The following is a 22,461-nucleotide window of genomic DNA, read 5'->3' on the forward strand; positions in this document are numbered from 1 at the left end:
CCTGCTTTAGGCTGCGGATATCGCGAGCACTAAGGCGGAACATTCTAAAGTTTAATAAAAAGAACCTCAATTAATAACAATAATGAAAAAAAAACCCTAGCCGAAAAAAGACAGGCTGCGTTTATTGCAGCTAGTTGCTAGTGGAAGGCACTAAATGTCATTTTAAATTATGCATGAGCCACTTTTCTACAATAAAGTGAAGTACTGGTACTGGATAGAAAATCAAAGTTACAGCTTCAAATTTTCAAATTATTATAAACAAAATTATTGAATTTTAGAAATGTGGCAGGATTTTTTCCAGTTTAGTATTTCCTCTGCTTTTTCATTTCAGGAGAATATTTTTCTTGTTCGTTTGGTGTTACCGTTTCGATAGTAATTAGTGCCAAACTTTGGTTTTTCTTTGGCCGGGTCTCTCAACACGGCGTTTTTGACTTTATTGAGGTCGTTGACATAGTTAACGGGTTGGAACGAAGTTTCGTTTTTGAGAATTCCGGACCATTACGGATACTGCAGTTTTTAGTGGATGTAATCATGCCCATCTTTTTAGCTTCACTGTTGATTTGCGCTTCATGCGGTATTGTGGCATTAGTATTGTGGCATGGTAATACCTTCATGGTATTGTGGCATTGGGTATATTGGCATATTGGGTATAATGGCATTGGGTATTTTGGCATTGGGTAGAATGGCATTGGGCATATTGTCATGTAACCACGTATAATGTATGATGATATAACTGATGAAGAACTGTTATCTAATTGCGTTTGTAGATATTAAACCCTGGCAATGACTAAAAGGACAACATGATTCGGTAGTCGATTTAAACGTCAAATAAATCTAGGTCGTTCCAGAAATGTGGAATTTTCCCCTCGAGTTGGCGTTAGACAGGTTAAGTGATCTCTCCCAATTGAGTTTTTTGTGGCACTTTGAACGCGGGTAATGCCTATTTAATAGACACTGAAGAGTTCCGAGAAGAATATTTTGCCGGCCGTTCAGGTTCCCAATTGCCCAACTTTTTCACCAGTGGCCTAAGTTGATCTTTGAAAAAATAAAATACGAGGTTCTCTCCGTTTCAAATGTTTCCAATATGTCCGTACTTTCTACTTCGACGGTTCTGGCTTTGAGTTCCATTATTCTTCACGCTGCCAGGTTTATTTATCATAAGATATTGGACAAGAGATTGCTGTTTCAATTAAACATAGCACACAGTTTTCAAATAGCCAGCGGCCTTTTCTGGCTAACATAATAATGGCTTTACGCTGCTTTTATATCTACTGAGTTGTTACAATATTCGGGCAGCCTGCTTAAAGCTAATTATCCACCAAGTTTTTAGAGTGCTATGGGGGGAATAAAGTGTGAAGAACATTTGGGAAACATTATAGTGGATGGGCTTTGCTTTTGATTTGTTGAATTTGTTTCGTTTTGTAAGATTTTTCAAAACTGTTAGATTGTTGTTAGTAAGGCACAGTAATCCTATATCTTGAATCCAATTCCGGTAATTTTTTTATCGGAGATTTCTTTTTAAAAAGAAATATTAAAATACAGGGTTGCTTGTTTATTTGACGCTGCTATCTGTGTTAACCCAGCTCTCTGTTTTCAGGCCTATGTATGTGTTGGGTACGTGGTGCACGAACAGTAATTTCTATGAAGTTGTAGATAGTGTGCACTGATTCTTATTCCAGTCAATCTGTTAAAATTCATACAGGGGAATTATTTACTAATGAGCCCAAATATTTTCAAAGCTTCGGCCGATTTCGGCCATTCTCTCTTCAAAGATTACCTGGAGAACAATAAGGACTCCAACTGTGTACTATCCCCTGTAAGCGTGTTCTTCTGTATGTCAATGCTGGAACGGGGTGCCCAAGGAGAAACGAAAGCTGAAATACATCAGGCTTTGTGTACGTCGCCGGATTATTGCGGAAGTGAGGTCAATGACGTCATAAATACACTGAACGGATCTTGTGGCCGTGCGTTTACGTTGACAACGGCTAATGGTGTCTTCTTACAACATGGCTTCAATGCTTTGGTAAATTTTGTATCAATGCTGAGAGATGATTTCAGAGCCAACGTTGCAACTGTTGATTTTGGGTCTATGGAGGGGGTGAAAAGTGTCAACGGATGGGTTGCAAAAGAAACAGATGGAAAAATTGGGCAGATTTTGAATGTACCGGATAATTCTACCATTATGGCTCTTATTAATGCAATATATATGAAGGCAAAGTGGGATGAAGCTTTCTACGAGTCGAGAACGAGCAAAGGAGATTTTACAGTGTCTGAAGCCAAGAAAGTAAAAGCTGATTTGATGCATCAGATTCAACAGTTTCGGTACATTCGCGAATCCAACTTCTCCATGGCATTTTTCCCTTATTTGGTTACCTGTTGGGAAATGGGAATTTTACTGCCAGATTCCGGATCAGTTACTCTTGATTTCGTAGAACATCTGAAATATGAATCTCTGAAGAAGCTGAGAGATAATGCGATTAAATCCTGGCTCGACGTTAAATTTCCTAAGTTCAGGGTTGAAGCCTCTGTTGATTTGATTCCAATGTTGAAGAGAATGGATGTTAAGAAAGCTTTCAGTAACAACGCAGAGCTCTCAAAGATCAGGTGAGCTATTGTTTAGCTGTCGGTTTCATTTGGAACTTTTTAATAAATATGTGTTTGGGTCGAGTACTCTCTCATTTCTACCGCAATAATATTCGCTCACTGACTCAAAAGTTGCATTTCATTAAGTTGCTAAATAACATTAATTGGCCTAGTTTTAAGTTCACGATCGCGCACTTATTTATCAAATCATATGTGGCACCCTAGTGATATGTGGCCAGTTTGTCCTCTCAATTAGCATCAAATTTTTGTATTATAATTTCAAAACGGTCCAGTTTCCTTGCCAATCTAAATTATAAGCTAATTGTGGTAAAAAGTTTTTAAATCCGTTGCCATGTACACAGCCGGCTTTTTTAGTTGTGCTTTTTGCAATCCAAAGGATCGATCTGTTTGTATTGGGGTGGGATCTTCTTTGGAAGACATGAAGAGGTGTATACGGTGATGTTCAATTGCTCTCAAACGAAATTTGTAGCAATTGTAGTAGTCCTGTGGTCTTTTTGTTGCAATTTTTCGCTTGTCCGATTTTCCCTCTGACCCATATGAGTTTTCGTCCTTAAAAATGGATTAATCAGGTAGCGCACGGAGGGCATTAAGTTGCTGAGCTGCTCTTTTATAGCCTTACACCTTACTTGTCTTTAAGTATACTATTGACCAAAACTGTTTTGAGGAGACAATTTCAGAGCGTTAAGGGCGATTCTTAATGTTACGTTTGACCACCCTCAGTCATCCCCTCCTCAGTTCAAATTGCCGATATTTCCTTGCGCAGTATATACAGTCAAATGCCGCACGTGAAAAATTTTACAGGCCAGCCTGCTTAACAAAAATCAAAAGTAGAGAGAGGCTTTAGTATTTTACGTGCGGCTTTTTTTTTCAAAACAGTTGTCTAGTTTTAACTCAACATTTTTCTCAAAGCTTTTCTTGCAGAATTTTACCTAATTCTGTTGATTTTACAAAATTCATTGTGTGCTTGATAGCCTTTTTGACCTGTTTATTGGACTTTTAGGTGAATTTTTGGGCTTTCTTCTTTTAATTTCTTGGTGACTCTCTAGGTTAGATTTAGTATTCTGAGTGGTATTTATGGTGTTTTGATATTACGGAAATCTTTTAAAATTTGTTTTGTGTCAAAATATAAGATAAGATAATTCTGAGGCGAAAATTGTCCTGTTTTTCCCTTCGAAAAGTTTTTCGGACAGCCTTTCTTCTTTTGGGCCACATTTTGTTCTTTTTTCTATTGAACGTTTTTACTCAAAAATAATTGATTGTTAGGTTTAATCGAAGGAAAGACTGCTGTTTTGACTGATGACCCTGTATAACGGATGTCGTATTTTCTTTACTAAAAACAATGAAATATTTGTTTTTAACTTCATCTTTAAAGGTTTAAGAAAAGTTAATGATTTTTTAATGCTTTTTTTTGTTTATTGTGTCTTGTGGTGATGGCAGTCACAGTTGGAATTCAGAAAATATTACAAGGTCTCTAGAGAACTGTTATTAGGATTTCGTGACTTGAGGGAATTTTGTATAGAGGATTATAATCAAAAATTTTTAACAAGCACACACATACAAAGACAAACCCACAGACAGGCACAAACTTATACACAGACACACACGGACACCCATATACACAGACACACGAATATAGATGCAGACACGCACACGGACAAACACAGACACATACAGGAACAGACGCACATACAGAAAGGCACACACAGAGACAGACACACACAGACGCGCACACACTCAAAGACACTCACTCAGACAGACACACACTCATCAATACACACGCACAATGTTTTTCAAGGCTTTTGTTTTTATGACTTCAACACAATGTTATTTTTTAAATTTTAGTGAATTTATAGAGCCCTTTTATTTTCGTTCTTCATATTGTTCTGTAGCTTATTATCTACAACGACAACTCCCATTTTCTTTCTAATGACGCGATATTATTCAAGCTTTTTGTAGTTTGGAATCTGATTTAAAGGTTTTACCGACTCTGTCACTATATGTTTCAAAGATATTTTGAATGATTTTTTAATATTGTGTAGTTTTTAGTTTTTTTGTTCTTTTATATGATTTTTGACTGGTCCAACCGGCTCTCCAATGACGCATGGTTTGATCACATTTCAAAAGCTCATAGCACCGAATACGTTGCGTTGTTCAACTCTTCGGTGATTTCTATTACTTTGTTGCTTGGAGCAGGTTTACTCGCGAATAAAATAATAAGTATTCTGATCATCTTTTACATAGCTCATTAAAAAAGGACTTCTGCACAAAAAATTGAAATTTGCCATTCAAACACTAATTGAATGTCATCGGAGTTAAGTTCAGTCTAATGTCTGATGTTAAGAAGGCTCTTGTGTTAAAATTGCCATTTTTCCCTTTGACACTACCTGTTTTCTGTTTTGTTATTATTTGACAATCTGCTGACAATCTTTTGGCAATCTGCTTGCTTACTTTTTTCTTAGCAGAATTATCTATATTACATAAGTCTGGTAAGATCGCTGAAAATTTTTATATAGATTTAATTTTTAGTGTTTTTTTCATTGCATTTTGACTATAATTTATATTTTTTGAGTTTTGTTTGTTAATTGTATAATTAAATTAGTATTTGATTTAATCTCAAATTAATCAAGACGGTTTCGAGTTTTTTGACAATATTAATGCAAAATTAAAAAACTAATTGTATGTTAGAACAAATATACACAAAACCTTTTCAGACAGAAGTTGCTTTCGTAGAAGTTGGGAAGACAGTCGAATGAACAGGATGTCATTTTTGAGATTTATTTGTCCTAAATGATTTTTGCCAATTTGGCCCATTTTTAGTGAACTCTTAATTAAAACCTTAAAGTAAAAAGTTTAAGGTTTTAATTAAGAGTTTTAATTAAAAATCACCTTTAAAAAGGTGATTTTTAAAACTGACTATTTGTTACGCACTGACTTTTAGTGTCTTTCTCGTGGTGTTAATGAGGTTATTATTTGAAGCAAATAATAGGAATAATTATCTTTTTACAAGGACTTATTTTGATGTTTCACAGCGCGGTTTTTAGCGGATATATTTTGAATAAACTTAGCTAGAGATAGCCTTTTATTTAGCGGTTCGGATGCGTGATATATCCACTAATTTGCCTTGTATTTAAAGTTTTGCTCATTCGCAGTTTTGCTCTAAGGTAGCCTGAATTAACTTAGTAAATTGTAAAGATTTTTCCAGTCCAATCTTTAATTATTTCAGCAAGCATTAATCAACAATTATTAATAAGAAGTGTTCAAGTTCTATCAAGTTGTAAGAGATATTGATCAACTGATTGTCAGGCTGGTTTTCCGGTGTTCTGGTGATCGTGGGTTCCGCAGGGCTGTACCTTGAGCTGTATTGGTCCTTCGTAAAAATTTACTGATCTACAAGTTGGGCAATTTCCGGCTTTTGTACGTCTCTCGATGTTTGTTAAATACATATACAATTTCCGTATTAGCACCTGCTTTATCAGAATAATTACTTCACCAAGTACATAGTTTCTCATGAAGTTATTTACCAATTATGCAAATTTATCATCAGGGAACTCAAAAAGGTAAATATTGAGGCTTTTAGGCACTTGATATGTTTATCAGTAAAACTGTCAATCTGCGGTTGTTTTTCATAAACGAACAAATTAGAGGTTACAGGCCTAGATGGAAAATACTGGCTATATATGGCCTTGAGATCTATTTGAATATGAACTAAATTAAAGCACTTATTTATGGATATTTAAAGGAAAACCATCACGTAACTATGAGGGACGAAATGGGGACGTGCTACTACCGGACTTTATGAAAATTTTCCATGAAAATTTTGAGAAGGAACTGGGTTTTACAATTTTTCTATAAAACATATAATCTGCACGAATATAAGGATATACACATGTTTTTGTTGGAGCCACCCTATTTATGTTTTCTTAGAAAGGAGTTTGAACGAAAGCATTAAAGTTAAAGACAAAGAATTTAAAGGAAATAAAGTTTGAGTTAAAACAAATGGGAATAGAAGTTAACGGGAATAAAGTTAAGACAAGGTTGAAGGTGTTGAAGTAACCGTTAAGCCGTTAAGATGCGCTAATGCAGAATAAAGAGTGAGAACATAAGATAAGGTTAAGGTTGAGAGAAGACATTGAGTTAGCACTAAAATAATCATGGTTGTTTCGCTGAATAATAGCTCTAAACTTTGAATGAAATTGAAGAAGTGTACTGGTTGAATGAATGCTTTAAAGCACTGGTTTTTTTTCTGGGATTGAAGCACTAGTTGGGGTATATAAAGTAATTAAGAGGCGAACTTAATGAATGAAGGGATACTTAATCAGTTAAAAGTTTAATACCTGTCGAACTATATAAGACTTTCAAGAAATTAAAATATACTCTCCTCTCGGGGTTGAGCTTGGTTGTCCAGTTCATCGTCTTTGTTAAATCGGTCGAATGTATTTAATGACATTGTTGAAGTTGCAGGCATTGAGTTTCGTCTGTGGTGTCGTTTGAGGGTTCCCATGTCTTCTGGAGATATAACTGTTGGCGGTGTCTTGTTGTTTCGCGAGGTTTGAAACTACATCTGCTTTCAGGTTTTTCGGTACGGCAACTACTGGATTAAGCGGTACATTTGTTCCATTAAGCTTCATGATGTTTGCCACCATTCGTCGTACAAAGGCTACTTTAAGGTATAAATACATGAAGAGGATATGTAGGGCTAAGTTTCCAATAAACAATGATGGTTTACGAGAGAGAAAGCTTGATTGGCACGTAGGATTCAATTTTGTCAATTAGTGCTGGCTTGCATGACTTCATTTCGGTGGTAATAGTTTTAGCTATGTCGTCTAATGATTCGGTAGATAACTTTCTATTTGAATAAATGAATTCTGTTTTAACTTTCTTCACTAAATCAAGATTTGCTTCAGTGCTCGTTTCACATTTCGGTAGTTCGTTTATGTTAGGTACAGAATCAATTAAATGTGCAAGTGGATCGGGCAGTTTCACATTTATTCTCTTTGCTGGAAGGTACTGACAACTTTGTAAATCAGCTCTAATTTTAATGTGGTCACTGATCATTGTATGTCCACATTTTAATGTGAATTAACGGATGTTACAACCTCTATGAGGAATGTTGGTTTGTCGCCCATTCTCGTCCATACCAATCTCACTAAGGGTAAAATCACTTGAAGCTGATGTTATTAGCCAAGTTCCGTATCCAAGATTCTGTGCTCGTTCTGGGTTAGGTAACACAACCTTCTCTGTGTCCCATACTTTCAATGCTGTAATGGCATGATGAAACTTGAGGGTTGCTAGACACGAGGAGAATCCAAGGTGGCTTTCCATTGTCTCGTGACAGATTCGGTATCGTGGCGATCCAAGGCAGTTGTCGTACTGGGATCTCGTCAGTACTGTTGTCTCCATCTGTCCTTCTGAGATCGCTAGGTGTTCTCCCTCAATCACCCATTGTAAGGCATCAACTGAGTCCTTCTGGGGCATAGGGATTACATTTGCGCGATAAACTTCAAACACTGTCTGGCTAGAGGCTAAAGGAATGGCTAGTGTCAGTAAAAGTCCGTCTTCTACTGTCAAAATCTCGTGTACAAGTTTCGCATCTTGTACAATACGAAAGTATGTCAGTCATGGGTATTGCCAAAGTTAGACAATCTGGGGCGTTCTTTTGGCTATCATGGACTGCATCAAGAATCTTTATCAAAGATTTACGAGGTACTAAAGAGATTGGAAGGCGTTTATCAAGCAAAGTAGGAATAGTATTATTTATAACATTAAGTCGGAAAGAATATAAGGCTGCTCGATAACTTTTAATATCTGCATAAAGTGTCAGAAGTAGTGATGCTGCTGTGTCAAAGTTGAAGTTAAGTTGTTGTTGCGTTGATCGAATTTCCATACAGGTTGCTATTGCATTCAGATTGGGATCTACAATTGCGAATTGTTCCTCAACTAGTTTCCAGTTTTTGTTCTGGTTTTCTTGCATTTCGTTTTGAACTTTGTAAACCTTTGGAAGTTCGTCAGCAACTAAAAATTTCTCGTCTGTTTGAGCGCCGATTTCCATGACGTAGTTGTTAAGGCTATTGAATCTGGTGGCTAATCGATCAATGTTTTCAGCTTTTTGAGACGTTCGTTGACAAGAGCTGAAAATTCCTGTAATTCCACCGCATCCCCTGCTGCTCATTGCTATTCCTGGACCGAAGAGTCCAATTCCAGCGACTGCGGCTGCTATAGCAAGCGGGGCAGCTCTTTTGTCGATTTCGGGGGTCCTCTTCGACTCGGTTAAGGAGTTTTTCTGTCTCGTTCCGCAGTTTGAAGACTTAAATTTCGGCTTCAATTGTTTCATTGAGTATTTTCGTGTAAAGCCAATCAACATTGAAAACCTCTGTTTGATTTTTGTATGTAATACTGTCTGTCATATTACAAAACTCTGACTGAGTAATCCTTTTCGTTGAGAGTTCGTGAAGTAGAGTCTCTACTTGGTGCCGCACTGTAAAGTTATAGCAGGGAAACGGGACTAAAAACTCCGCATTTATGAACTTCTCGGTGATAAGGATCTTTCCTTCCTGGTGGAAGATTATTCCTTGGGCCAGCGCTTCTTCTGTGTTGATCGGAGTCTCAAAAGTGGGGCCGAAAAGTACGAGATTCAGTATAATTGTAAGTAACATTTTCGTATTTCAAAAATAACAACTATGTTTCAGGACAATCTTCTGCTGATGTGGCTCTTCTAGGTGTTCAACTAGTTTCTATTTGGCTTTCCGGTGTTTATTTACTCATTTATTTAATGTACTCAGGCTTCTGGTTTTAATTATTTTAATATGGCACTGATTTATTTGGTATGTATTTGTTTCAGGTGTACTCCACTTTCGTATCACGTGTGTTGATGTGTGTGTTTATTATTATTACTACTAAATATGGCTTGTAAACGTGTTGTAGTTAAGTTGTTTGATTGAATGGTGGGTGTGTGGTTATGGGGATAGTGGTTGGAGGGGTCAAATTTTTCAGTGTTTTTTCGAGTTTTTCAGGGCGTAAATAGGGAATAAAGGTACAGCTAGTGAGTGTTTAACTAATAAGTAGATGTCAATAATAGTAGTGACCAATTATTTACGGCTTTTCCGCGTTGTTTGGTGCGTGTGTTAACAGTCAGTGCATGAATTTGTTGAGTGAGAAGGGTGCGCCATTTGAAATTAACTAGTTTCAGTTCAATTGTTTTCATTATCTTCTAATGTATTTTCAGTTATGGGCGAGTTATGGACTGCATCAAGAATCTTTATCAAAGATTTACGAGGTACTAAAGAGATTGGAAGGTGTTTATCAAGCAAAGTAGGAATAGCATTTATAACATTAAGTCGGAAAGAATATAAGGCTGCTCGATAACTTTTAATATCTGCATAAAGTGTCAGAAGTAGTGATGCTGCTGTGTCAAAGTTGAAGTTAAGTTGTTGTTGCGTTGATTGAATTTCCATACAGGTTGCTATTGCATTCAGATTGGGATCTACAATTGCGAATTGTTCCTCAACTAGTTTCCAGTTTTTGTTCTGGTTTTCTTGCATTTCGTTTTGAACTTTGTAAACCTTTGGAAGTTCGTCAGCAACTAAAAATTTCTCGTCTGTTTGAGCGCCGATTTCCATGACGTAGTTGTTAAGGCTATTGAATCTGGTGGCTAATCGATCAATGTTTTCAGCATTTTGAGACGTTCGTTGACAAGAGCTGAAAATTCCTGTAATTCCACCGCATCCCCTGCTGCTCATTGCTATTCCTGGACCGAAGAGTCCAATTCCAGCGACTGCGGCTGCTATAGCAAGCGGGGCAGCTCTTTTGTCGATTTCGGGGGTCCTCTTCGACTCGGGTAAGGAGTTTTTCTGTCTCGTTCCGCAGTTTGAAGACTTCAATTTCGCCTTCAATTGTTTCATTGAGTATTTTTGTGTAAAGCCAATCAACATTGAAAACCTGTTTGATTTTTGTATGTAATACTGTCTGTCATCTTACAAAACTCTGACTGAGTAATCCTTTTCGTTGAGAGTTCGTGAAGTAGAGTCTCTACTTGGTGTCGCACTGTAAAGTTATAGCGGGGAAACGGGACTAAAAACTCCGCGTTTATGAGCTTCTGTGATAAGGATCTTTCCTTCCTTGTGGAAGATTATTCCTTGGGCCAGCGCTTCTTCTGTGTTGATCGGAGTCTCAAAAGTGGGGCCAAAAAGTCCGAGATTCAGTATAATTGTAGGTAACCTTTTCGTATTTCAAATAATAACAACTATGTTTCAGGACAATCTTCTGCTGATGTGGCTCTTCTAGGTGTTCAACTAGTTTCTATTTGGCTTTCCGGTGTTTTTTTACTCATTTATTTAATGTACTCAGGCTTCTGGTTTTAATTATCTCAATATGACACTGATTTATTTGGTATTTATCTGTTTCAGGTGTACTCCACTGTCGTATCACGTGTGTTGATGTGTGTGTTTATTAATATTACTACTAAATATGGCGTGTAAACGTGTTGTAGTTTAGTTGTTTGATTGAATGGTGGGTGTGTGGTTATGGGGATAGTGGTTGGAGGGGTCAAATTTTTCAGTGTTTACATGTTTTTTCGAGTTTTTCAGGGCGTAAATAGGGAATAAAGGGCAGCTAGTGAGTGTTTAACTAATAAGTAGATGTCAATAATAGTAGTGACCAATTATTTACGGCTTTTCCGCGTTGTTTGGTGCGTGTGTTAACAGTTAGTGCATGAATTTGTTGAGTGAGAAGGGTGCGCCATTGGAAATTAACTAGTTTCAGTTCAATTGTTTTCATTATCTTGTAATGTACTTTCAGTTAAGGGCGAGTTTTTCAGAGATATCTTCGGATTGTAACAATTATGCGTGGTTTTCACTGGTGATTCTGTTAGTTTTGCATGTGAGAATGTGGTGGTGTTTTCATGAAGGTGCACAGCTGTATAATGACATATTTGTGAGAAAGCGAGAATGGTGATTTAATGACTTTTTTCAATTTTGAGCATTTACTTACTTGTGAGTATTGGTTATAGCCTGGTTCTAGGGGTTCTAGACACTTGCCTTGGATGCTGGTAACAGTTGTGTGTGATATGAGCTGATTTGAAAGAGTATTTTGTACTAATTTTCACATTCAATTTTTTCGTAATTTAGGTCAATTTTCCCCATCAATACTTGTGGTGCAAATATGTGAACTTTTCAATTTCTATCGCACTTTGAGCAATTTTTTCAGCTTGGACCACTCGGTAGACATCGGTGGGGTACAACTATGCTATAAATTCAGGTTTTGAAGCACTTTTTGATCAACTTTTTTGAGAAGTCGAAAAATGCGAAATTTCAGGCAGCCCAGCATCACGCAATTTTTAAATTGCTCCAATCGGGCTCAAAAATGGCAGATCGTTTCAGCGGCTCAAAAAACCTGCAGCGCAAATATTTGCCGTTTTTTGAGCTTTTTTCGCAAAGTTATCACTATTTTCGTGAACTGAACCTGGCTATTTTTGAATCGTCAAATTTCGGGTTGAATAAGTTGTCACTGTTCATACATTATCAATGCTGGATGGTTAAAATGGTAATTTATGTGGCTGGTACTAATGTATATTACTGAATTATAGGGTTTGAAGCTATTTATCGGGTCAGAACAATGATTGTTAGTTCCAAAAAGCTATTTTTCAGGCATGATTTTTCCACTAATTGAGTTTGTTCAAGACATGTGACGGTCTGGTGATGCTCTAGCGGCCTAAATCAGGTGCTTACTATTAGTACTGATATCTGTGGCTATCAGGGGTAGCATTTTGGTGGCTTTGGAGCTGATGAACTTGTGTTCTGTTCCAGTTTTTCTGTGAAATTTGCTAGATTTTTTACTTGTGGTGCGTCATGTTTAGTGCATAAGTTGACATAGATTAAAGGTGATTAATTTTTGACGGTAATTTAGGGTCATTATAGTTAGTACTTTTTTGGTAGCAGCGATTGGTGTGGTTTGGTGCATGATTTGAGGTCATTATTTTGAGTTTTTCACTTTTGAATTTTGGGCTAAATTTGGTCAATTATGTGCGGATTTCGATTTCTTCACTTTTATCAACATTTATGCATTTCTGTGAGATTTTATTTGTTTAGTAGGCTTGGACAATTACTAGGGAGACTGGGTATTGGATGTGGGCTCATAAATCGGCTATTTGATACTATTTCTCGGGTCTAAATCTGGCTCTATTTTGACTAAATTGAGAAGAGTTTGGTAGGCTTCAGTTTTTTGCTATTACTTCTTTTTTTTTAACAATTTTCAATGTTATTGGTATGAGCGTGTAGCGCTTGAGCATGTGGATGCTTTAAGCTGGTAATATCGGGTTTTCGATCAGTATTTCAGATTTTATGAACATGTTTTTGAATTTTCAAAAAGTCTTCAAAAACAGGCAGCCCAGCGTCACGCGATTTTTAAAATGCTTGGATCGGGTTCAAAATTTGTGAATCGCTTTCTCGGCTCAAAAAATCCTCCATTGCGAAAATTTGGACGGTTTCAGCTATTTTTTCTTTAGTTATAACGTTTTTGCTGCAGTGAACCTGGGTTTTTTGAAGAGGCTCAGATAGAAGGTAGGTTATTGGCTATGAGGTTATGAAAAACTTGTTCAAAATAATTCATATGGCTATGGTTGGACTGCTCATGAATAGGGCTAACTGAATTAGTTATAATATTGCACATATTTGGGTATTAAGATGCATTTTTGATCACTTGTTTCAAGAATTGCATTCAGTTTTTTGTGATTGTCTTTTCTCAGCTTGTATTGGCACTAGGGGACTGAGAAATATGGATATTCTGAGAAATATGGATGTGGGAGTGCGGGTGGTATGGTTAATTTTTGTCAGAAGTTGATATTTTTTACTCTAGTGGGAAATAACTGATTTTTTTGGACAAAATTATGACAATTTCAGAGCTTATTTTGGTTTAGTCTTCATGGTTGGTACTGGGGTGAGCTAGGACTGGTTTTGATGGTACTACTAGGCTAATGGATGGTTACACTAGGTTTTTAGGGGGTATAGTTGGCATTAATCGGGTCAGGTGGGGAATAAAATGACAAAATTTCTGAAGCGGTGATTTGAAGCATAAGCGCAATTTTCGTTTTTTTTGTCATTTTTCAACATATTCCTGGAATTAACGGGTTTTTTTGTTGATTGAGGTTGTACCATGTGGGCGGCAGTTGAGAGTAGCTGCTGGGTGCATTTGGGGCAGTTTTTGGCATACTTATGGGGTATAATTTACACTACATTTTTATCAATTTTAACGCACTTTGGTAGGGTTCAGTATTTTTGGCATAACTCAACTTTTATTGATTTTTGGGTACTGGGATGTCACGCGTGAGCACTAGAATGGTCTAGGGCTATAAAATGGGTCAATTGGGGGTTTTTTGTTGGAGTTATCATTGAATTCGAGCGGATTCGAAAAGTGTTAAATTTCAGGCAGCCCAGCGTCACTCAATTTTTAAAGTTCTCCAAATCGCTTCAAAATTTGCATGTCGATTCCACTGCTTGATAACCGCTGCAGAATTTGGTGTGATGGGGCTATTTTTGCAATTTTGTGACTGTTTTTCTGAGGTGAACCTGGGATTTTTGGGAAGGGCAAATTTGGGCTAATTTTTTGGTACCTAGAACGGGTCGGTAGGGGTCAATTATAGCTGGGATCGCTTCTAATGGATAAGGGCTTTCCAAAACAGTAGGAAGATTTTAATCTAGATTCGGATGAGTGGTTCTTGAGATATATCAAAATAACTAGATTTTAAGGTCAAAATTTTTCGAATTTTGGTTGATTTTTGGACTTTAGGACTAAGTTGCTCATGCTTGTTGGGCTTTTGGGGCGAATAGAGGGTACTGCTAGACTGTACTGGGTCTGTACGTGCTAATGAATCTAAATGGTTATAGGTAGAGGGTCGAAGACTTGACATATAAGCTCAAAAACGATGTTAAAATCTAATTTATCATTGCCACTGGCGAGTTTTGGAAGACTTAAGTGTTGGATTCCTGCATCTACTACTATTTCGCTCACAGCTCATAAAGGCTTGCTAATACATATTCGTATGTGGGCTTGTGATAGTATCTACTTTTGGTGACTAGACTGTATACATAACGCTCAAGTTGTGGGTCAAAGTATATTAAAACTGAGCCAATATTTGGTGGATATCTAAGTTTGATTGCACTTGGTGCTGCTGGGTACCTGCTTTTTACTTGTCGGGCTAATCCTTTTGCCATTGCAGGGTCTGTTGATATACAGTGTGCAAAAGAGTGCGGAGAGTGTAAGATATCTGTTGGTGAACTTAGATATGTTGCATTGATTTCTTGACTAAAATGATTTAAATTTTGATTTGATGAGCCTGGTGAAGAGCTTTTTGTTTGAGATCTAGTTACTGGTCTGTTTGCTGAGCGGCTGGGCTTTTTCCCTGAATATTTTGCTATACTTGCTCTAACTTGTTCTAATTTTGTCTCTCTACTTGGTGTATTTGATTGTTTTGATGCTTGTTCAGATGCTTTTATTGCTTCATGTTTTTCTTCTTGTTCCAATCTGGCGCGTGCATTTTTCGGTCTAGGACTGCCTGATCTTCTAACTTGGTTGGTTAGGTAAGGGTTTGTTCTGTCCTCTTTATGCAACATTATTTCTCTTTCTAGTTTAAAGCCGCGTATGTTTTGTTGTTGATAACTCTGGTGATTTAAAAGCACTTTTTTCTGGTTTTCGTTTAGGGTTATAAGGTCGAGCCCTCAATTTTGTTGTGGTTAAAGCAAATTGTTCTTCATGTGTTTCAGGAGGCGATTCAACATCTAATGGTACTATTGCTGGTTGGGACTGTTGAGGAGGTGAAAACATTTCATCATCTGATGAAGATGATAGAGGAACACGAATTTCTGGTTCTTGCTGTCTAATTTTGTCAGCAATTAACGGATCAACCGGTATTATAGCTATTTCTTCAGCGTCTAGGTTCAGGTCAGCTAGACTTTCTTCTCAACTGCTATCTTCATCAAATAAAATTGGAATTGCGTCATCAGACCTCGAAGAATCAAACACCGGAAGATGTACTGGGGCTGTTCGTGGTCTAACTACTGGTGCTACTACCCTTCGTGGTGCCAGTGCTGCTACTGGAGGTGCTATTGCTGCTGCTGGTCCTGCTAATGGTCCACCTAGGGGAACATTTATGGTCACTCTGACTGGGTCTTGTTTCACTGTTTTGGATTGCAGTATCTCCTTTTCTTGTTCGATAATTAATTCCGGAATGTGTTTATCAAATAGATCTGGTTCCATGTGTTTTCTTCTCGATGGACCAGGTTGAAAATTTGCAAGAGTAACGACTTCAAGGTTTTCATATGAGGCTTTTGTTGTCAGTGAGTATAATTACTTGTTTGCTTGATCCCCAAATGTAGTGCGAAAAATAGTCCAGCGCGTAATACAAAGCTAGGAACTCTTTGTAGTAGATTGAAAACTTAAATTGCGTAGCATTAAACAAATCCGATCCAAACGATACGGGAGCGTATATTTTCTCTTCATTCTTTCCAGTTTCATTTACGTAGTCTTCCACTATTAGTACAAAACCTGCACCGTGGTAACTAGCATCACAAAGAATTACATACTGCAAGCCTGGTTTTGGTAATCCCAATGTTACATTTGTCGCTTCCATTAGATCCTTCTTGATTACTTCTAATGCCTTTACATGTTCCTCTGTGGCTTCTATTACTGCATCCTTCTTCAGGAGCTTATAAAATGACCTTAGTTTTTCACCTAGGTTAGGAATGTAAGAGTAACGACGTCAAGGTTTTCAGGGGTTTCGCTTGGCTTAATTGGCTTCAATCTGATGCGATGGACACATTGTGTGTAATTTGTATTTACTTTTCGGATGATATAATTAGAATTAGTAAGGACTTATTCTACTTTATATAGCGGTAGCCATTTCTGAACTTGGGAAGCAATTACAGTTGATTGTTCAAGTAGCTTAGGGTTTTAAATTAAACAAAATGATTTCTCCGGAATGGGTTTTGCTGAAGCTTTTTGGTCGTAATACTTTTTATACTTCAAATATGCTGTTGTAAGTTTTTCCTTGTTTTCTCCAAAAGTTTTTATCATGGCGTCTTGCAGTTCATTTACAAAATCCGAATTTACTGCTACTACATCCATTACCTTTCTGGAGAATCTAATGTCAAGGGGTTTTATTGGTTCTCTGCCATGGAATAAAGTTGAAGGACAACAATTTATTGCTGAATGATATGAAGTATTATGAATGAACGTCGCCAGAGGAACATATTTGTGCCAGTCTTTCCATTGTTCCTCAGTATTAAGCTTAAAAGTTCGCTTTAGTGTTCCATGAGATTGCTCTACTGCTCCAATGGTCTGGGTTGCTATAGTGAGGCATGCTTCAGCTTTATTTCTAATAAACTCGCTAAAGTAAAGTTTGTTCCTAAATCTCTAAGTATTGTTTGAGGAATGTAGCTGTGTTGGAAGAACACCTTTACTAGTTCTCGAGCTACTGTGTCGGCATATCCATTGGTTAATGGAACTGCGAATAGATACTTAGTAACAACATCTATTCCACTCAAAACATACCTAAAATGCGAGGACTTCAGGGGGCCTACTAAGTCGATTTGGAGCATATCGTCTAGATACGATTGTAATGAACTAACTGGTTGCAACTTTGGTGTGATGTGTGTTTTGGGACTCTGTTTATTTGGAGGCAAGTAAGGCACTTTTTAATAAAACTAATGAAGTGTTCAGTGAAGCCTGGGTGGTAAAATCGCTTTCTAAATTCTTGAATTGTTGCTTTTATGCCTAAATGACCAGCTGTTTGTGAATTATGGAGCCTGTAGATAGTCTCTTTCTACAAATGCTTAGGTACACAGAATTGTTTTTGAAGTGTTTTTCCAGTATCATCATAAAAATTCCGGTATAAGACATTCCCTTCAAGAATTAGTCTATTTAAATGTTTGTGATACATTTTTAAGTTTGTTGAAGCGTACTTTAAATCTGGTTGTTGATTGCTTTGCTGAATCCAGCTTATTACTTTTTTAATATCTGCATATTTTTGCTGCTCTTCTGCTAAATTAAGGCTGATTAAATTATTTGTAAGATCTGGGAACTCATCTAATGGATTTGATACTGAATTGAATTTATTTCTAGTTTTCGTTTGAGTTTTAATAGACCTTGTATTTCTGTGATTGGTAATTTAATCTGTTTCTTTTTGTAATCATCATAAACTCCGAGTTTTTTAAGGACGTCAAGTTCAGCACTATTAATTTCGTCGTCGAAATTTTCAATATCAAATAACACATTTAGTTCAATGTCAGGATTCTGGGCTTCTGTGTCTATTTCTATTACTCCGAGCAAATTGTTCTTCATGTGTTTCAGGAGGCGATTCAACATCTAATGGTACTATTGCTGGTTGGGACTGTTGAAGAGGTGAAAACATTTCATCATCTGATGAAGATGATAGAGGAACACGAATTTCTGGTTCTTGCTGTCTAATTTCGTCAGCAATTAACGGATCAACCGGTATTATAGCTATTTCTTCAGCGTCTAGGTTCAGGTCAGCTAGACTTTCTTCTCAACTGCTATCTTCATCAAATAAAATTGGAATTGCGTCATCAGACCTCGAAGAATCAAACACCGGAAGATGTACTGGGGCTGTTCGTGGTCTAACTACTGGTGCTACTACCCTTCGTGGTGCCAGTGGTGCTACTGGTGGTGCTATTGCTGCTGCTGGTCCTGCTAATGGTCCACCTAGGGGAACATTTATGGTCACTCTGACTGGGTCTTGTTTCACTGTTTTGGATTGCAGTATCTCCTTTTCTTGTTCGATAATTAATTCCGGAATGTGTTTATCAAATAGATCTGGTTCCATGTGTTTTCTTCTCGATGGACCAGGTTGAAAATTTGCAAGAGTAACGACTTCAAGGTTTTCGTATGAGGCTTTTGTTGTCAGTGAGTATAATTACTTGTTTGCTTGATCCTCAAATGTAGTGCGAAAAATAGTCCAGCGCGTAATACAAAGCTAGGAACTCTTTGTAGTAGATTGAAAACTTAAATTGCGTAGCATTAAACAAATCCGATCCAAACGATACGGGAGCGTATATTTTCTCTTCATTCTTTCCAGTTTCATTTACGTAGTCTTCCACTATTAGTACAAAACCTGCACCGTTGTAACTAGCATCACAAAGAATTACATACTGCAAGCCTGGTTTTGGTAATCCCAATGTTACATTTGTCGCTTCCATTAGATCCTTCTTGATTACTTCTAATACGTTTGTAATGAACTAACTGGTTGCAACTTTGGTGTGATGTGTGTTTTGGAACTCTGTTTATTTGGAGGCAAGTAAGGCAGTTTTTAATAAAACTAATGAAGTGTTCAGTGAAGCCTGGGTGGTAAAATCGCTTTCTAAATTCTTGAATTGTTGCTTTTATGCCTAAATGACCAGCTGTTTGTGAATTATGGAGCCTGTAGATAGTCTCTTTCTACAAATGCTTAGGTACACAGAATTGTTTTTGAAGTGTTTTTCCAGTATCATCATAAAAATTCCGGTATAAGACATTCCCTTCAAGAATTAGTCTATCTAAATGTTTGTGATACATTTTTAAGTTTGTTGAAGCGTACTTTAAATCTGGTTGTTGATTGCTTTGCTGAATCCAGCTTATTACTTTTTTAATATCTGCATATTTTTGCTGCTCTTCTGCTAAATTAAGGCTGATTAAATTATTTGTAAGATCTGGGAACTCATCTAATGGATTTGATACTGAATTGAATTTATTTCTAGTTTTCGTTTGAGTTTTAATAGACCTTGTATTTCTGTGATTGGTAATTTAATCTGTTTCTTTTTGTAATCATCATAAACTCCGAGTTTTTTAAGGACGTCAAGTTCAGCACTATTAATTTCGTCGTCGAAATTTTCAATATCAAATAACACATTTAGTTCAATGTCAGGATTCTGGGCTTCTGTGTCTATTTCTATTGCTCTTACTGGAATTCTATTTGTTAACTTTAAAGACATTGTCGCAATTTTATCGTTCTCCTTTCTAGAGAGAAAATCTGCTGCATAGTTAGCGCGCCCAGGAGTATGAGCAATTACTATGTTAAAGGCAAGTATTCCGTCTAGACAATTCCAAAGAGATGGCGGTATTACTTTTGACTGAAAGAATTGTATGAGGCTTTTGTTGTCAGTGAGTTTAATTACTTGTTTGCTTGATCCCCAAATGTAGTGCGAAAAATAATCCAGCGCGTAATACAAAGCTAGGAACTCTTTGTAGTAGATTGAAAACTTTAATTGCGTAGCATTAAACAAATCCGATCCAAATGATACGGGAGCGTATGTTTTCTTTTCATTCTTTCCAGTTTCATTTACGTAGTCTTCCACTATTAGTACAAAACCTGCACCGTGGTAACTAGCATCACAAAGAATTACATACTGCAAGCCTGGTTTTGGTAATCGCAATGTTACATTTGTCGCTTCCATTAGATCCTTCTTGATTACTTCTAATGCCTTTACATGTTCCTCTGTGGTTTCTATTACTGCATCCTTCTTCAGGAGCTTATAAAATGACATTAGTTTTTCACCTAGGTTAGAAATGTAAGAGTAACGACGTCAGGGTTTTCAGGGGTTTCGCTTGGCTTAATTGGTTTCAATCTGATGCGATGGACACATTGTGTGTAATTTGTATTTACTTTTCGGATGATATAATTAGAATCAGTAAGGATTTTTTCTACTTTATACAGCGGTAGCCATTTCTGAACTTGGGAAGCAATTACAGTTGATTGTTCAAGTAGCTTAGGGTTTTAAATTAAACAAAATGATTTATCCGGAATTGGTTTTGCTGAAGCTTTTTGGTCATAGTACTTTTTATACTTCAAATATGCTGTTGTAAGTTTTTCCTTTGTTTCTCCAAAAGTTTTTATCATGGCGTCTTGCAGTTCATTTACAAAATCCGAATTTACTGCTACTACATCCATTACCTTTCTGGAGAATCTAATGTCAAGGGGTTTTATTGGTTCTCTGCCATGGAGTAAAGTTGAAGGACAACAATTTATTGCTGAATGATATGAAGTATTATGAATGAACGTCGCCAGAGGAACATATTTGTGCCAGTCTTTGGTGTGATGTGTGTTTTGGAACTCTGTTTATTTGGAGGCAAGTAAGGCAGTTTTTAATGAAACTAATGAAGTGTTCAGTGAAGCCTGGGTGGTAAAATCGCTTTCTAAATTCTTGAATTGTTGCTTTTATGCCTAAATGACCAGCTGTTTGTGAATTATGGAGCCTGTAGATAGTCTCTTTCTACAAATGCTTAGGTACACAGAATTGTTTTTGAAGTGTTTTTCCAGTATCATCATAAAAATTCCGGTATAAGACATTCCCTTCAAGAATTAGTCGATTTAAATGTTTGTGATACTTTTTTAAGTTTGTTGAAGCGTACTTTAAATCTGGTTGTTGATTGCTTTGCTAAATCCAGCTTATTACTTTTCTAATATCTGCATATTTTTGCTGCTCTTCTGCTAAATTAAGGCTGATTAAATTGTTTGTAAGATCTGGGAACTCATCTAATGGATTTGATACTGAATTGAATTTATTTCTAGTTTCCGTTTGAGTTTTAATAGACCTTGTATTTCTGTGACTGGTAATTTGTTCTGTTTCTTTTTGTAATCTTCATAAACTCCGATTTTTTTAAGGACGTCATGTTGAGCACTATTACTTTCGTCGTCGAAATTTTCAATACCAAATAACACGTTTAGTTCAATGTCAGGATTCTGGGCTTCTGTGTCTACTTTTTCTGCTCTAACTGGAATTCTATCTGTTAACTTTAAAGACATTGTCGCAATTTTATCGTTCTCCATTCTAGAGAGAAAATCTGCTGCATAGTTAGCGCGCCCAGGAATATGAGCAATTACTATGTTAAAGGCAAGTATTCTGTCTAAACAATTCCAAAGAGATGGCGGTATTACTTTTGATTGAAAGAATTGTGTGAGGCTTTTGTTGTCAGTGAGTATAATTACTTGTTTGCTTGATCCCCAAATATAGTGCGAAAAATAGTCCAGCGCGTAATACAAAGCTAGGAACTCTTTGTAGTAGATTGAAAACTTTAATTGCGTAGCATTAAACAAATCCGATCCAAACGATACGGGAGCGTATGTTTTCTTTTCATTCTTTCCAGTTTCATTTACGTAGTCTTCCACTATTAGTACAAAACCTGCACCGTGGTAACTAGCATCACAAAGAATTACATACTGCAAGCCTGGTTTTGGTAATCGCAATGTTACATTTGTCGCTTCCATTAGATCCTTCTTGATTATTTCTAATGCCTTTACTTGTTCCTGTGGTTTCTATTACTGCATCCTTCTTCAGGAGCTTATAAAATGACATTAGTTTTTAAACTAGGTTAGGAATGTTATTACGGAAGAATTGTGTGAAGCCGATTAATCGTTTTACTTGTTTTGTTGTTTTCGGCATTTTGAATTTATCAAGGAATTTAGTTATTTTCGACTTTTCAGGTGATATTCGTTCTGCACTAATGTTATTTCCAAGGAATTTCATTTTATCTGTTGCTATTTCACACTTTTCAGGTTACAATTTTAGTCCGGATTGACGTATACAGATAAATATTGCCCGTAAAGAGGGTACCAATTTTTCAAAATTCGTTACTGCATTTCCAATATCATCCATAAACTGGGTACAATTTCCTGAGGCTAAGCATGGGTCCAATTAATGTCTAATAAAGGAGCTGAATCCGGGTACTGACTTATTTTATCCTTGGGCAAGACATTTATAAGCATAGGTTCCCGAAGAAAAGTTAAACGCTAGCAGTTGCACTGGTACATCGTCTGTCATTTGCACACAGTGATATGCTTGAACAATCAAGTTTCATAAATAGCTTTTTCCTGGCAAA

The 22,461-nt window shown here is 36.8% G+C and overlaps 2 protein-coding genes across 6 annotated transcripts in view; one reads left to right on the top strand and one right to left on the bottom strand.

Annotated features, from left to right (window-relative positions):
- LOC142345833 (serpin B6-like) overlaps positions 1-22,461 on the bottom strand; it is a 330,456-nt gene that overhangs the window by 7,244 nt on the left and 300,751 nt on the right. The gene's annotated exons all lie outside the window — the stretch shown is intronic.
- Positions 1,602-22,461, top strand: part of LOC142345439 (leukocyte elastase inhibitor-like) — a 28,835-nt gene continuing 7,975 nt past the window's right edge. The window contains exon 1 of the mRNA XM_075397492.1: positions 1,602-2,604. Coding sequence (XP_075253607.1) covers positions 1,718-2,604 — 887 coding nt within the window. The 5' untranslated portion in view covers positions 1,602-1,717. The remainder of the gene's footprint in view (positions 2,605-22,461) is intronic.

The sequence above is a fragment of the Convolutriloba macropyga genome, chromosome 9 (genome assembly GCF_964194025.1).
Source record: "Convolutriloba macropyga chromosome 9, txConMacr16.3, whole genome shotgun sequence".
Lineage (NCBI taxonomy): Eukaryota > Metazoa > Xenacoelomorpha > Acoela > Convolutidae > Convolutriloba > Convolutriloba macropyga.